The sequence below is a fragment of the Sebastes umbrosus genome, chromosome 7, assembly GCF_015220745.1.
Source record: "Sebastes umbrosus isolate fSebUmb1 chromosome 7, fSebUmb1.pri, whole genome shotgun sequence".
Classification (NCBI taxonomy): Eukaryota; Metazoa; Chordata; class Actinopteri; order Perciformes; family Sebastidae; genus Sebastes; species Sebastes umbrosus.
Window position 1 is genome coordinate 14635010 of NC_051275.1, and position 14280 is coordinate 14649289.

At 42.2% G+C, this 14280-nt stretch overlaps 2 protein-coding genes across 2 annotated transcripts; both read left to right on the forward strand.

Annotated features, from left to right (window-relative positions):
• The first annotated feature begins 187 nt into the window (after positions 1-187).
• On the forward strand, positions 188-6147 carry LOC119491803 (extracellular calcium-sensing receptor-like). Its single transcript, XM_037776023.1, has 6 exons — positions 188-336; positions 430-718; positions 992-1795; positions 1884-2111; positions 4756-4879; positions 5047-6147. The coding sequence occupies exons 1-6, from the start codon at positions 203-205 to the stop codon at positions 5949-5951; spliced, it is 2484 nt and encodes an 827-aa protein (XP_037631951.1). The 5' UTR covers positions 188-202; the 3' UTR covers positions 5952-6147.
• Positions 6148-8086: 1939 nt separating this feature from the next.
• Positions 8087-14046, forward strand: LOC119491789 (extracellular calcium-sensing receptor-like). The gene is made up of 6 exons (XM_037776011.1): positions 8087-8235; positions 8329-8617; positions 8891-9694; positions 9783-10010; positions 12655-12778; positions 12946-14046. The coding sequence occupies exons 1-6, from the start codon at positions 8102-8104 to the stop codon at positions 13848-13850; spliced, it is 2484 nt and encodes an 827-aa protein (XP_037631939.1). The 5' UTR covers positions 8087-8101; the 3' UTR covers positions 13851-14046.
• The last annotated feature ends 234 nt before the right edge of the window (positions 14047-14280 follow it).

Here is a 14280-nt window from a genome sequence, read left to right on the forward strand (position 1 = left end):
TAAGAGGACCATTTGCAGAAGTATAAAGCTCTGCCCATGACAGGAGACACACCTGTTGGTCAGCGAAAGACAAACTCATCACACCGTACAGGTTAGTGTGTGTGCCTGTTTGTTCCAGATGTGTGACTGTGCCTATGTCATGTTACTGTTTGTGCTTTTTGTGGGAGCCTTTGGAGCAGAGGAAGACACACCGCTTTGTGAGATGCTGGGAAGTCCAGAGTTTCCTGTGTTATCTAAGGAAGGAGATATCACTATTGGAGGAGTTTTCTCCATCCATAGTGCAATACATCCTCCATCCTCCTTCACAGATACTCCAGAACTTCTCATATGCTCTGGGTATTTTTTGTTGTCTCCTTTCTCATTTGTTTTGTTTTTTAACAGAAGAAATGTTGAAAAGCTGTTTGTTGAAACTCTTCTCACTCTTTTCAGGATAATTGTGAGACAATTTCAATTTGCCCAAACAATGATTTTTGCCATCCAGGAGATCAACAATAGCAGCTCTCTGCTGCCTAATATCTCAATTGGTTATAAGGTGTTTGACAACTGTGTTTCAACACTGTATTCTTCGCGTGTGGTGATGGGTCTAATAAATGGACAGGAAAGGACTTTAGGTCAAACCTGCTCTGGCCAGTCATCTGTTCATGCCATCATCGGACCATCCGATTCCTCCTCAACCATTGCGGTGCTACAAATTGCAGGGGTTTTCCAAATACCAGTGGTAAATATGACATATCTGTATTTATTTTTTGACTAATTTCACCATGTTCCATTTTACAACTTAGTATGAAGGGACCATCAACAAAGTCTGAATTATGGTATAATTATGGTTCATTTCAGGGCTATAAGGTCAGAATTAAGGTTTCCAGGGTTTGCACAGATGCAGCAGATTCAGTCAAAAGTCTAACTTTTGTCAGTTATTACTTGTATTCAAATGTTATAAATGTGTTTTATGTTATGTTTTTTATGTATCTCTCCTTTTCTTTTCTATTAGATCAGTTACTATGCGACTTGTGCTTGTCTGAGTAACAGAAAGGAGTACCCCTCCTTCTTCAGAACCATCCCTAGTGACTACTATCAGAGCAGAGCCTTGGCAAAACTGGTAAAGCACTTTGGCTGGACATGGGTTGGGGCAGTTAGAAGTGATAATGACTATGGTAACAACGGCATGGAAACATTTATCACAGCTGCAAGGCAGGAGGGGGTCTGCATCGAGTACTCAGAAGTCATCTCAAGCACTGACTCCAGTGGGCATATTGCCAGGGTGGTCAGAGTGATCCAAAGCGGCAGTGCAAAGGTTTTAGTTGCCTTCCTCTCCCAGGAGATAGAAATTCTGCTTGAGGAAGCTCTGAAGCAGAATTTAACTGGGCTGCAGTGGGTGGGCAGTGAGTCCTGGATTATGGCAAGTCGTCTGGCCACCAAGAGGTACTCAGGAATCCTGACAGGGTCTCTGGGCTTCACCATCAGAAAAGCAAAGATCCCAGGCCTGCGAGAGTTTCTTTTGCAGGTTAACCCAAGTCAAGACCCTCATAATAATCTGCTGAGAGAGTTCTGGGAAGCCACATTTGATTGCAGTTTCCAACCCAGTCTGCATGGTCAGTCCCAGTGCTCTGGTTCTGAGAGACTAGAGGACATCAACAATTTTTTCACAGATGTGTCAAAGCTAAGGATATCCAACAATGTGTATAAAGCTGTGTATGCTGTGGCTCATGCCATGCATAACATGTTGACATGTGGACAAAGTGGTGAAGCGGTGAATCAGTTGTGTATATGGAACAATTTTTTAGAGCCTAAAGAGGTTAGAGGTCGCCTTCAATATTTAAGTAAGAAATCTGAAATAATAACCCTGTACTTGTAAGTTTTTCACTATTGTTCTCTGTTGGTAGGTTGTGAAACATCTCCAAGATGTGAATTTCACCCTTCAGTCAGGAGAAACTGTGGGTTTTGATGAAAACGGAGACCCTGCAGCAACTTATGAGCTGGTGAACTGGCAGAGAAACCAAGCAGGAGATATTGTATTTGTTGCTGTAGGAAGCTACGATGCCTCACTAGCGAATGGAAAGCAGTTTATCATGAACGGAATAAACACAACATGGGCTGCCGGATCCCCAAAGGTATCAAATAAACATGTTAGTTATGCAATAGGTTACACATTGTCAGGGTTATTTTCAAAGTATGAAGTGCCATACCCATCATTTTAAAAATAGGTCAATTTTGCATAGTTTAGGAAGTCATATAAAAGTAGAACAAAATTAAAATTAAAAATACACATAAATAAAAATACTGTGCATTTTGCAGACTGACTTGCCAAGTGCTAAGAGTTTCACTTCTGATTAGAGATTCACCAAAATTATACAAAAGCATATTTTTCCGAACTAAATATTGTAGTACAACTATGAGGAGACCATTGATGTGTGAAGTAATTTTGGTGGTACTACACTGTATAACAGTGAAGTTATTGAATATTTTCATAGCATCTCTTTTTGCCGTTGCACTTTGTAGACGGTGCCTGACCACTCGTCTCACAGCCGGCTGCGCATAGAGACCAATGTTATGTGTCCAGGTCGGAGGACATCTCGTCTTGATTAAAACAAGGTTGTAGCTCATTGTCTACCTTACTATGGTTACTATGGTGTGGGGATACTCACGAGCCTCCAGCTTAGTGCTGCCCAGCTTTCTCCCCAGAGAAAAAGAGGGTCGCCTCTTTGCGGCTGCGAGTCTCTATTGAGGAAGTCTCTGATTGTTGTTGATGCTTATGCACCAAACAGCAGCTCATAGTACATGACCTTCTTGGAGTCTCTGTCTGGCTTCCTGGAAAGGGCACCGACTGGGGACTCTATAGTTCTGCTGGGGGACTTCATTGCCCATGTGGGCAACGATGGAGAAAGCTGAAGGGGGGTGACTGAGAGGAACGGCCTGCCTGATCCGAACCCGAGCGGTGCTTTCTTGTTGGACTTCCGTGCTAGTCATGGATTGACCATAACAAACACAATGTTCAAGCATAGGGTGGTTCATAAGTGTACTTGGTACCAGAACACCCTAGGCTAACGATTGATGATCGACTTAGTGGTTGTGTCATCAGATCTGATGTCTTGGACACTTGGGTGAAGAGGAGCGGAGTTGTCAACTGATCACCACCTGGTGGTGAGTTGGATCAGATAGCGGGGGAGGCTGCTGGGCAGACCTGGGAAACCAAAACGTGTATTGAGGGTGAACTGAGAATGTCTGGCTGAGGCCCCTGTACGCGAGGTCTTCAACTCCCACCTCCGGAAGAATTTCTCGCACTCGATTTACAAATCTTTCTACGTTCAAATCCTTACATATGGTCATGAGCTTTGGGTAGTGGCTGAAAGAACGCAGATATAAGCGGCCAAAATAAGTTTCCTTCGTAGGGTGGCTGGGCTCAGACTTAGAGATAGGTTGAGGATTTCAGATATCCGGAGGGAGCTCGGAGTAGAGCCGCTGCTCCTTTGCGTCGAAAGGGGCCAGCTGAGGTGGTTCAGTTATTTGATCAGGATGCCTCCTGGACACCTCCCTTTGGAGGTTTTCCGGGCACGGCCAACTTGTAAGAGGCCCCGGGATAGACCCAGAAAACGCTGGAGAGGTTATTTATCTAGTCTAGCCTGGGAACGCTTAAGGGGTCCGAGGAAGAGCTGGAAACGTAGCTGGGGAGACGAATGTCTGGACCTGCTTCCCCCCACGAGCCCGGTTAAGCGGGAGAAAATGGAGGGATTGATGGATAGATGGATGGATAGATGGATGGATATTTGCTCAAAATTGCAGGCTGTAGCTTTAAGTATTTGGACTACAGGGCAATAAACTATAAGTAACTGATGAGTTCAGTCAAGACCACTTTAGTCAAAGACACTTATTCCATTTGCAGTAATATACACATTATATTTGGCGGTATGGCTCTGTTCTGGGACCTCCCTGCCCATCCACAAGCCTACGTGGTAGCATGAGGCAAGGAGAGCACACCTCCTTGCCCTTCCATGTGCAGACATGGAAAGCCAAAGGCAGGGAGAACAGCAGCAAAGACCCCCCTGGGTGCAGAACAGAGCCGGCATAAATGACAACAGAATTGACATTGATTAAGTCATAAACAGTTAGGGGTGGGCGACACATCGAATACAGTCGATGTATCGTGGCTTGTCCCCTGCGTGGTACAGAAAATGACTACATCGCGAACATCGAACACAAATTGTCATGTAATGTTTCCAAGCCATCCCTTTTTGTATGAAAGATTAAAATTGTTCCAAAGAAACACTAATGAATATCAACAGAAGGTTTAAATGCAGACATATGCTGCAGGGACTACAAGAATCATAATATTGGTGTGATTGTATGCATCAAAGGGTTAAATTGAGCATTTATGAAGTGCTTAGAGGATATTTGAAAATATTGCGATATATATCGTGTATTGCGATATAGCCTAAAATATCGCAATATTATTCCTAGGCCATACCGCCCAGCCCTAGAAACAGTATTAAAAGCAGGTGGTGGGGTGGAGGTGGGTTGCGAGCGGCTTGTAGAGGAAGCAGCAACGGTAGGCCGGCTGAAGCAGCTTAAATAAGGCGCCCTGTATGAAATTTACCAATGAATGCATAGAGAGGAATCAGCTGATCCGTCAGCTGATGCATCAGCTGATTGGGCTGGCTTAAGATCAGCTGTTATCAGCTGATAGCCATCATATGAGCAGAGCTTGACATCATGGCCTGCCTGAACTAACGCTACGTGCGATTTGTGGTGTTGTTACAGAGGCCACAGTCTGTCTGCAGTGAGAGTTGTCTGCCAGGTTTCCGGCAGGCTGTGATTAAAGGCAAACCCATCTGCTGTTTCTCCTGCATCGCCTGTGCTGATGGAGAGATCAGCAACTCCAGCAGTGAGTAGATCTGTAATTTATTATGTAATATTTGTACAAAAACAATGCTTTTCAGTATCTCTATAAGTCACGAAATGCAGCCAGTGCTTATTTTAATATGACTTCTGCTCTCATAACTCGGAGCTGACAGCATAAATACATTTAAGCGTTCCATGTTTTCCATTCAGATTCTGCTGAGTGTTTGCGGTGTCCACTGGAGTACTGGTCAAATGAAGATCACAGCCAGTGTGTTCCAAAGGTGATCGAGTTCCTATCTTACGAAGAAACCATGGGCGCCCTCCTCGCTGCTTTCTCCTTGTTCGGAGCAAGTTTGTCACTGGTGGTGTCATGCGTCTTCTTTCGCTTTCGTCACACACCTCTCGTCAAAGCCAGCAACTCTGAGCTGAGCTTCCTGCTGCTCTTCTCCTTGACTCTGTGTTTCCTGTGCTCTCTTAGCTTCATAGGTCGGCCCTCTGAGTGGTCCTGCATGCTGCGACACACAGCATTCGGCATCACCTTTGCCCTGTGCATGTCTTGCATCTTGGCTAAAACCATGGCAGTGGTGAACGCCTTTAATGCTAATAGGCCATCGAACACAGTTCTTCAGTGCTCTGCTCCGCTTCAGAGAACAAGCGTTCTCAGCTGTACTTTACTGCAGGTGTCAGTTTGTGTGCTGTGGTTAGCTCTTGCCCCGCCATTCCCCTACAAAAATACAGCTCATGCCACTGAAAGGATTATTCTAGAGTGTGATTTAGGTTCACCTATCGGGTTCTGGGCTGTGTTGGGGTATATAGGACTCCTGGCTGTACTCTGCTTCGTCTTCGCTTTTCTGGCTCGAAAGTTACCTGATAATTTCAATGAAGCTAAATTTATAACGTTCAGCATGCTGATATTCTGTGCAGTCTGGATCACATTTATCCCAGCGTATGTCAGTTCTCCTGGGAAATTCACTGTGGCTGTGGAGATATTTGCTATTCTGGCCTCCAGTTATGGACTACTTCTCTGTATATTTGCACCAAAGTGCATTATTATTGTTCTCAAACCTGAACTGAACACAAAAAAACATCTGATGGGGAAAACAGGATCCCAATAAACATAAATGAAATTAATCTTTTACTGTTTTATTTCACGCCTTGTGGCTTGGCTTTAATTTTGAAGTGACCCCAGAATACTATTCATTAAAAACATCATATTATTTAGCTTGCTTTTTCTGAATCAGAATCTAGAAAAAAGCTAGGTGCTACAATAGACAGTTAAAAAATGCTTGCGTTAAAATAATAATAATTTACAATTCATATTAAAAACATATATTAAAAACATATTTTGTATTATCTTACATTTGTATTGTTACCATTTTATTTCACAAAAAATAAATACAAAAAACATATATAAACTATCCATGACTTCCTGTCTCTTCATTTTAGTTTCTATAATAGGGCCTTTACCTTGTAAACTGTCATCACACAAACATAATATGCAAATGTTTTACAAAAACATGTAGGTGAAAAGCTTAGTTATTTTATTAAAACTACTTGAATAGAACCTGAACTTGACACAAACCTCTCCCACACAGAATATCCTGTCTTTAATATCCACAAATATACAGTAGCTAATGAAATAACAAAGATCATAATTTATTCAGGGTAGTTCAATTGCGAACCAGGGTGTCCCTTTCAGGGATACCCTGTTCACACTCAAACAGTTACAATCAATCACACCCTGAACTCAGCTAATGCATATAGCTCCACTGAAATAGGTTAAGAGTTAAAGGCCTTGCTCAACGGCATATCAGTACCCTGTTGATTGAACCAGCCACCAAAAGTCGCCTAAGATATATCATAAAATATCTGATAATTTTCAGGGATTCATTCAGCCAACACCAGAAAAAAAGGAGGCTACATTAGTACATTTACATGCAGGTTAACAACCATTGACTCCTAACATGCTGGTGTTAGCATAACATTTAGCATGTTAGCATGCTAAATAAAAGGATGTTCTTCAGTGCCACCTGCTGGGCAGTTAATATACATGTAATTGTGATGAAATGATTCAAATAAAACGACTTAATATGTACATATACAATACATACATAGTGTATACATATGTAACTCTATTAAATATCATGACCTTCAGTATTTGAAGATCCTGTGAAACCCCAGATTAGATTCAATCTCATTATTTTTGAAATTTTCACTACATAAAATTTCTGCAAAACTATGTTAAGGTTAAAGTTAAGGAAATATCATGCTTCTGGCGAATGAATGGTGGTTAAATTATGGTTAGGGTCAAGCAACAAAAACACTGGTTAAGGTTTGGGAAAGAGTGAACTGTAACAGGATCCAAAATCCAACCCAGATTTGCTACATGCTCTTTCACCACCATAACCTCTACACCACTAACTACGTCCTGCATTGGCACTGAACATTGTTCTTAATCGTGAGGTGTAGAAGAATCGTCCAATGCAGACATAATTCTTAAGAATACTGGTGCTGACATATTTTTTTTTTGTAAGGATTTTTTTTAACAAATTGTTTAATGACAAATAAACACATATGATAACACATATATATACTGCACCAAAATAATTAATACAACATATTATGAAGCTATATTTTTCGCCTCCACTGAACTCTGTCAAAAGCTTTCGTCACACACACTCTCATGTTCTCAGATTTGGTATCTTGGCCTGAAACACTTAAAGTGTACTGCCCCAAACAAACATGAAGGCCCTAATAACATGTTTAGTTCTATTATAACTACATAATTATTTAAAAAAAAATGATTCAAGTATAAAATCAAAGCACTACCTCAAAGTTTGGTTCCCATATTTGCCTGAATAACAATTTTTTATGGTGTTTCTCCAAATCATCCCCTAATTATTGAGTTTAATTTCCATCATTTTTTTATCCTGTTTATCCCTTTTTTTGTTGACAAATAAAAAATCTCCAGCATTGAAAGAAACATAATGGTCTTAGAAACAGAATATACCATCTCAAATGAAGAACAACAAAGTTAAATGACATCATGATACAGTGATTCGATAAGAGGACCATTTGCAGAAGTATAAAGCTCTGCCCATGACAGGAGACACACCTGTTGGTCAGCGAAAGACAAACTCATCACACCGTACAGGTTAGTGTGTGTGCCTGTTTGTTCCAGATGTGTGACTGTGCCTATGTCATGTTACTGTTTGTGCTTTTTGTGGGAGCCTTTGGAGCAGAGGAAGACACACCGCTTTGTGAGATGCTGGGAAGTCCAGAGTTTCCTGTGTTATCTAAGGAAGGAGATATCACTATTGGAGGAGTTTTCTCCATCCATAATGCAATACATCCTCCATCCTCCTTCACAGATACTCCAGAACTTCTCATATGCTCTGGGTATTTTTTGTTGTCTCCTTTCTCATTTGTTTTGTTTTTTAACAGAAGAAATGTTGAAAAGCTGTTTGTTGAAACTCTTCTCACTCTTTTCAGGATAATTGTGAGACAATTTCAATTTGCCCAAACAATGATTTTTGCCATCCAGGAGATCAACAATAGCAGCTCTCTGCTGCCTAATATCTCAATTGGTTATAAGGTGTTTGACAACTGTGTTTCAACACTGTATTCTTCGCGTGTGGTGATGGGTCTAATAAATGGACAGGAAAGGACTTTAGGTCAAACCTGCTCTGGCCAGTCATCTGTTCATGCCATCATCGGACCATCCGATTCCTCCTCAACCATTGCGGTGCTACAAATTGCAGGGGTTTTCCAAATACCAGTGGTAAATATGACATATCTGTATTTATTTTTTGACTAATTTCACCATGTTCCATTTTACAACTTAGTATGAAGGGACCATCAACAAAGTCTGAATTATGGTATAATTATGGTTCATTTCAGGGCTATAAGGTCAGAATTAAGGTTTCCAGGGTTTGCACAGATGCAGCAGATTCAGTCAAAAGTCTAACTTTTGTCAGTTATTACTTGTATTCAAATGTTATAAATGTGTTTTATGTTATGTTTTTTATGTATCTCTCCTTTTCTTTTCTATTAGATCAGTTACTATGCGACTTGTGCTTGTCTGAGTAACAGAAAGGAGTACCCCTCCTTCTTCAGAACCATCCCTAGTGACTACTATCAGAGCAGAGCCTTGGCAAAACTGGTAAAGCACTTTGGCTGGACATGGGTTGGGGCAGTTAGAAGTGATAATGACTATGGTAACAACGGCATGGAAACATTTATCACAGCTGCAAGGCAGGAGGGGGTCTGCATCGAGTACTCAGAAGTCATCTCAAGCACTGACTCCAGTGGGCATATTGCCAGGGTGGTCAGAGTGATCCAAAGCGGCAGTGCAAAGGTTTTAGTTGCCTTCCTCTCCCAGGAGATAGAAATTCTGCTTGAGGAAGCTCTGAAGCAGAATTTAACTGGGCTGCAGTGGGTAGGCAGTGAGTCCTGGATTATGGCAAGTCGTCTGGCCACCAAGAGGTACTCAGGAATCCTGACAGGGTCTCTGGGCTTCACCATCAGAAAAGCAAAGATCCCAGGCCTGCGAGAGTTTCTTTTGCAGGTTAACCCAAGTCAAGACCCTCATAATAATCTGCTGAGAGAGTTCTGGGAAGCCACATTTGATTGCAGTTTCCAACCCAGTCTGCATGGTCAGTCCCAGTGCTCTGGTTCTGAGAGACTAGAGGACATCAACAATTTTTTCACAGATGTGTCAAAGCTAAGGATATCCAACAATGTGTATAAAGCTGTGTATGCTGTGGCTCATGCCATGCATAACATGTTGACATGTGGACAAAGTGGTGAAGCGGTGAATCAGTTGTGTATATGGAACAATTTTTTAGAGCCTAAAGAGGTTAGAGGTCGCCTTCAATATTTAAGTAAGAAATCTGAAATAATAACCCTGTACTTGTAAGTTTTTCACTATTGTTCTCTGTTGGTAGGTTGTGAAACATCTCCAAAATGTGAATTTCACCCTTCAGTCAGGAGAAACTGTGGGTTTTGATGAAAACGGAGACCCTGCAGCAACTTATGAGCTACTGAACTGGCAGAGAAACCAAGCAGGAGATATTGTATTTGTTGCTGTAGGAAGCTACGATGCCTCACTAGCGAATGGAAAGCAGTTTATCATGAACGGAATAAACACAACATGGGCTGCCGGATCCCCAAAGGTATCAAATAAACATGTTAGTTATGCAATAGGTTACACATTGTCAGGGTTATTTTCAAAGTATGAAGTGCCATACCCATCATTTTAAAAATAGGTCAATTTTGCATAGTTTAGGAAGTCATATAAAAGTAGAACAAAATTAAAATTAAAAATACACATAAATAAAAATACTGTGCATTTTGCAGACTGACTTGCCAAGTGCTAAGAGTTTCACTTCTGATTAGAGATTCACCAAAATTATACAAAAGCATATTTTTCCGAACTAAATATTGTAGTACAACTATGAGGAGACCATTGATGTGTGAAGTAATTTTGGTGGTACTACACTGTATAACAGTGAAGTTATTGAATATTTTCATAGCATCTCTTTTTGCCGTTGCACTTTGTAGACGGTGCCTGACCACTCGTCTCACAGCCGGCTGCGCATAGAGACCAATGTTATGTGTCCAGGTCGGAGGACATCTCGTCTTGATTAAAACAAGGTTGTAGCTCATTGTCTACCTTACTATGGTTACTATGGTGTGGGGATACTCACGAGCCTCCAGCTTAGTGCTGCCCAGCTTTCTCCCCAGAGAAAAAGAGGGTCGCCTCTTTGCGGCTGCGAGTCTCTATTGAGGAAGTCTCTGATTGTTGTTGATGCTTATGCACCAAACAGCAGCTCATAGTACATGACCTTCTTGGAGTCTCTGTCTGGCTTCCTGGAAAGGGCACCGACTGGGGACTCTATAGTTCTGCTGGGGGACTTCATTGCCCATGTGGGCAACGATGGAGAAAGCTGAAGGGGGGTGACTGAGAGGAACGGCCTGCCTGATCCGAACCCGAGCGGTGCTTTCTTGTTGGACTTCCGTGCTAGTCATGGATTGACCATAACAAACACAATGTTCAAGCATAGGGTGGTTCATAAGTGTACTTGGTACCAGAACACCCTAGGCTAACGATTGATGATCGACTTAGTGGTTGTGTCATCAGATCTGATGTCTTGGACACTTGGGTGAAGAGGAGCGGAGTTGTCAACTGATCACCACCTGGTGGTGAGTTGGATCAGATAGCGGGGGAGGCTGCTGGGCAGACCTGGGAAACCAAAACGTGTATTGAGGGTGAACTGAGAATGTCTGGCTGAGGCCCCTGTACGCGAGGTCTTCAACTCCCACCTCCGGAAGAATTTCTCGCACTCGATTTACAAATCTTTCTACGTTCAAATCCTTACATATGGTCATGAGCTTTGGGTAGTGGCTGAAAGAACGCAGATATAAGCGGCCAAAATAAGTTTCCTTCGTAGGGTGGCTGGGCTCAGACTTAGAGATAGGTTGAGGATTTCAGATATCCGGAGGGAGCTCGGAGTAGAGCCGCTGCTCCTTTGCGTCGAAAGGGGCCAGCTGAGGTGGTTCAGTTATTTGATCAGGATGCCTCCTGGACACCTCCCTTTGGAGGTTTTCCGGGCACGGCCAACTTGTAAGAGGCCCCGGGATAGACCCAGAAAACGCTGGAGAGGTTATTTATCTAGTCTAGCCTGGGAACGCTTAAGGGGTCCGAGGAAGAGCTGGAAACGTAGCTGGGGAGACGAATGTCTGGACCTGCTTCCCCCCACGAGCCCGGTTAAGCGGGAGAAAATGGAGGGATTGATGGATAGATGGATGGATAGATGGATGGATATTTGCTCAAAATTGCAGGCTGTAGCTTTAAGTATTTGGACTACAGGGCAATAAACTATAAGTAACTGATGAGTTCAGTCAAGACCACTTTAGTCAAAGACACTTATTCCATTTGCAGTAATATACACATTATATTTGGCGGTATGGCTCTGTTCTGGGACCTCCCTGCCCATCCACAAGCCTACGTGGTAGCATGAGGCAAGGAGAGCACACCTCCTTGCCCTTCCATGTGCAGACATGGAAAGCCAAAGGCAGGGAGAACAGCAGCAAAGACCCCCCTGGGTGCAGAACAGAGCCGGCATAAATGACAACAGAATTAACATTGATTAAGTCATAAACAGTTAGGGGTGGGCGACACATCGAATACAGTCGATGTATCGTGGCTTGTCCCCTGCGTGGTACAGAAAATGACTACATCGCGAACATCGAACACAAATTGTCATGTAATGTTTCCAAGCCATCCCTTTTTGTATGAAAGATTAAAATTGTTCCAAAGAAACACTAATGAATATCAACAGAAGGTTTAAATGCAGACATATGCTGCAGGGACTACAAGAATCATAATATTGGTGTGATTGTATGCATCAAAGGGTTAAATTGAGCATTTATGAAGTGCTTAGAGGATATTTGAAAATATTGCGATATATATCGTGTATTGCGATATAGCCTAAAATATCGCAATATTATTCCTAGGCCATACCGCCCAGCCCTAGAAACAGTATTAAAAGCAGGTGGTGGGGTGGAGGTGGGTTGCGAGCGGCTTGTAGAGGAAGCAGCAACGGTAGGCCGGCTGAAGCAGCTTAAATAAGGCGCCCTTTATGAAATTTACCAATGAATGCATAGAGAGGAATCAGCTGATCCGTCAGCTGATGCATCAGCTGATTGGGCTGGCTTAAGATCAGCTGTTATCAGCTGATAGCCATCATATGAGCAGAGCTTGACATCATGGCCTGCCTGAACTAACGCTACGTTCGATTTGTGGTGTTGTTACAGAGGCCACAGTCTGTCTGCAGTGAGAGTTGTCTGCCAGGTTTCCGGCAGGCTGTGATTAAAGGCAAACCCATCTGCTGTTTCTCTTGCATCGCCTGTGCTGATGGAGAGATCAGCAACTCCAGCAGTGAGTAGATCTGTAATTTATTATGTAATATTTGTACAAAAACAATGCTTTTCAGTATCTCTATAAGTCACGAAATGCAGCCAGTGCTTATTTTAATATGACTTCTGCTCTCATAACTCGGAGCTGACAGCATAAATACATTTAAGCGTTCCATGTTTTCCATTCAGATTCTGCTGAGTGTTTGCGGTGTCCACTGGAGTACTGGTCAAATGAAGATCACAGCCAGTGTGTTCCAAAGGTGATCGAGTTCCTATCTTACGAAGAAACCATGGGCGCCCTCCTCGCTGCTTTCTCCTTGTTCGGAGCAAGTTTGTCACTGGTGGTGTCATGCGTCTTCTTTCGCTTTCGTCACACACCTCTCGTCAAAGCCAGCAACTCTGAGCTGAGCTTCCTGCTGCTCTTCTCCTTGACTCTGTGTTTCCTGTGCTCTCTTAGCTTCATAGGTCGGCCCTCTGAGTGGTCCTGCATGCTGCGACACACAGCATTCGGCATCACCTTTGCCCTGTGCATGTCTTGCATCTTGGCTAAAACCATGGCAGTGGTGAACGCCTTTAATGCTAATAGGCCATCGAACACAGTTCTTCAGTGCTCTGCTCCGCTTCAGAGAACAAGCGTTCTCAGCTGTACTTTACTGCAGGTGTTAGTTTGTGTGCTGTGGTTAGCTCTTGCCCCGCCATTCCCCTACAAAAATACAGCTCATGCCACTGAAAGGATTATTCTAGAGTGTGATTTAGGTTCACCTATCGGGTTCTGGGCTGTGTTGGGGTATATAGGACTCCTGGCTGTACTCTGCTTCGTCTTCGCTTTTCTGGCTCGAAAGTTACCTGATAATTTCAATGAAGCTAAATTTATAACGTTCAGCATGCTGATATTCTGTGCAGTCTGGATCACATTTATCCCAGCGTATGTCAGTTCTCCTGGGAAATTCACTGTGGCTGTGGAGATATTTGCTATTCTGGCCTCCAGTTATGGACTACTTCTCTGTATATTTGCACCAAAGTGCATTATTATTGTTCTCAAACCTGAACTGAACACAAAAAAACATCTGATGGGGAAAACAGGATCCCAATAAACATAAATGAAATTAATCTTTTACTGTTTTATTTCACGCCTTGTGGCTTGGCTTTAATTTTGAAGTGACCCCAGAATACTATTCATTAAAAACATCATATTATTTAGCTTGCTTTTTCTGAATCAGAATCTAGAAAAAAGCTAGGTGCTACAATAGACAGTTAAAAAATGCTTGCGTTAAAATAATAATAATTTACAATTCATATTAAAAACATATATTAAAAACATATTTTGTATTATCTTACATTTGTATTGTTACCATTTTATTTCACAAAAAATAAATACAAAAAACATATATAAACTATCCATGACTTCCTGTCTCTTCATTTTAGTTTCTATAATAGGGCCTTTACCTTGTAAACTGTCATCACACAAACATAATATGCAAATGTTTTACAAAAACATGTAGGTGAAAAGCTTAGTTATTTTAT

What these genes read in the sequence shown, in the direction of transcription:
- LOC119491803 (XM_037776023.1), top strand. Translation starts at nt 203, where the DNA reads ATGCTGGGAAGTCCAGAGTTTCCTGTGTTATCTAAGGAAGGAGATATC. An exon ending in GGGTTTTCCAAATACCAGTG is followed by an intron (nt 719 to 991) that starts GTAAATATGACA and finishes CTTTTCTATTAG; the next exon opens with ATCAGTTACTATGCGACTTG. An exon ending in AGAGATCAGCAACTCCAGCA is followed by an intron (nt 4,880 to 5,046) that starts GTGAGTAGATCT and finishes TTTTCCATTCAG; the next exon opens with ATTCTGCTGAGTGTTTGCGG.
- LOC119491789 (XM_037776011.1), top strand. Translation starts at nt 8,102, where the DNA reads ATGCTGGGAAGTCCAGAGTTTCCTGTGTTATCTAAGGAAGGAGATATC. An exon ending in GAACTTCTCATATGCTCTGG is followed by an intron (nt 8,236 to 8,328) that starts GTATTTTTTGTT and finishes CACTCTTTTCAG; the next exon opens with GATAATTGTGAGACAATTTC. An exon ending in ATTTTTTAGAGCCTAAAGAG is followed by an intron (nt 9,695 to 9,782) that starts GTTAGAGGTCGC and finishes CTCTGTTGGTAG; the next exon opens with GTTGTGAAACATCTCCAAAA.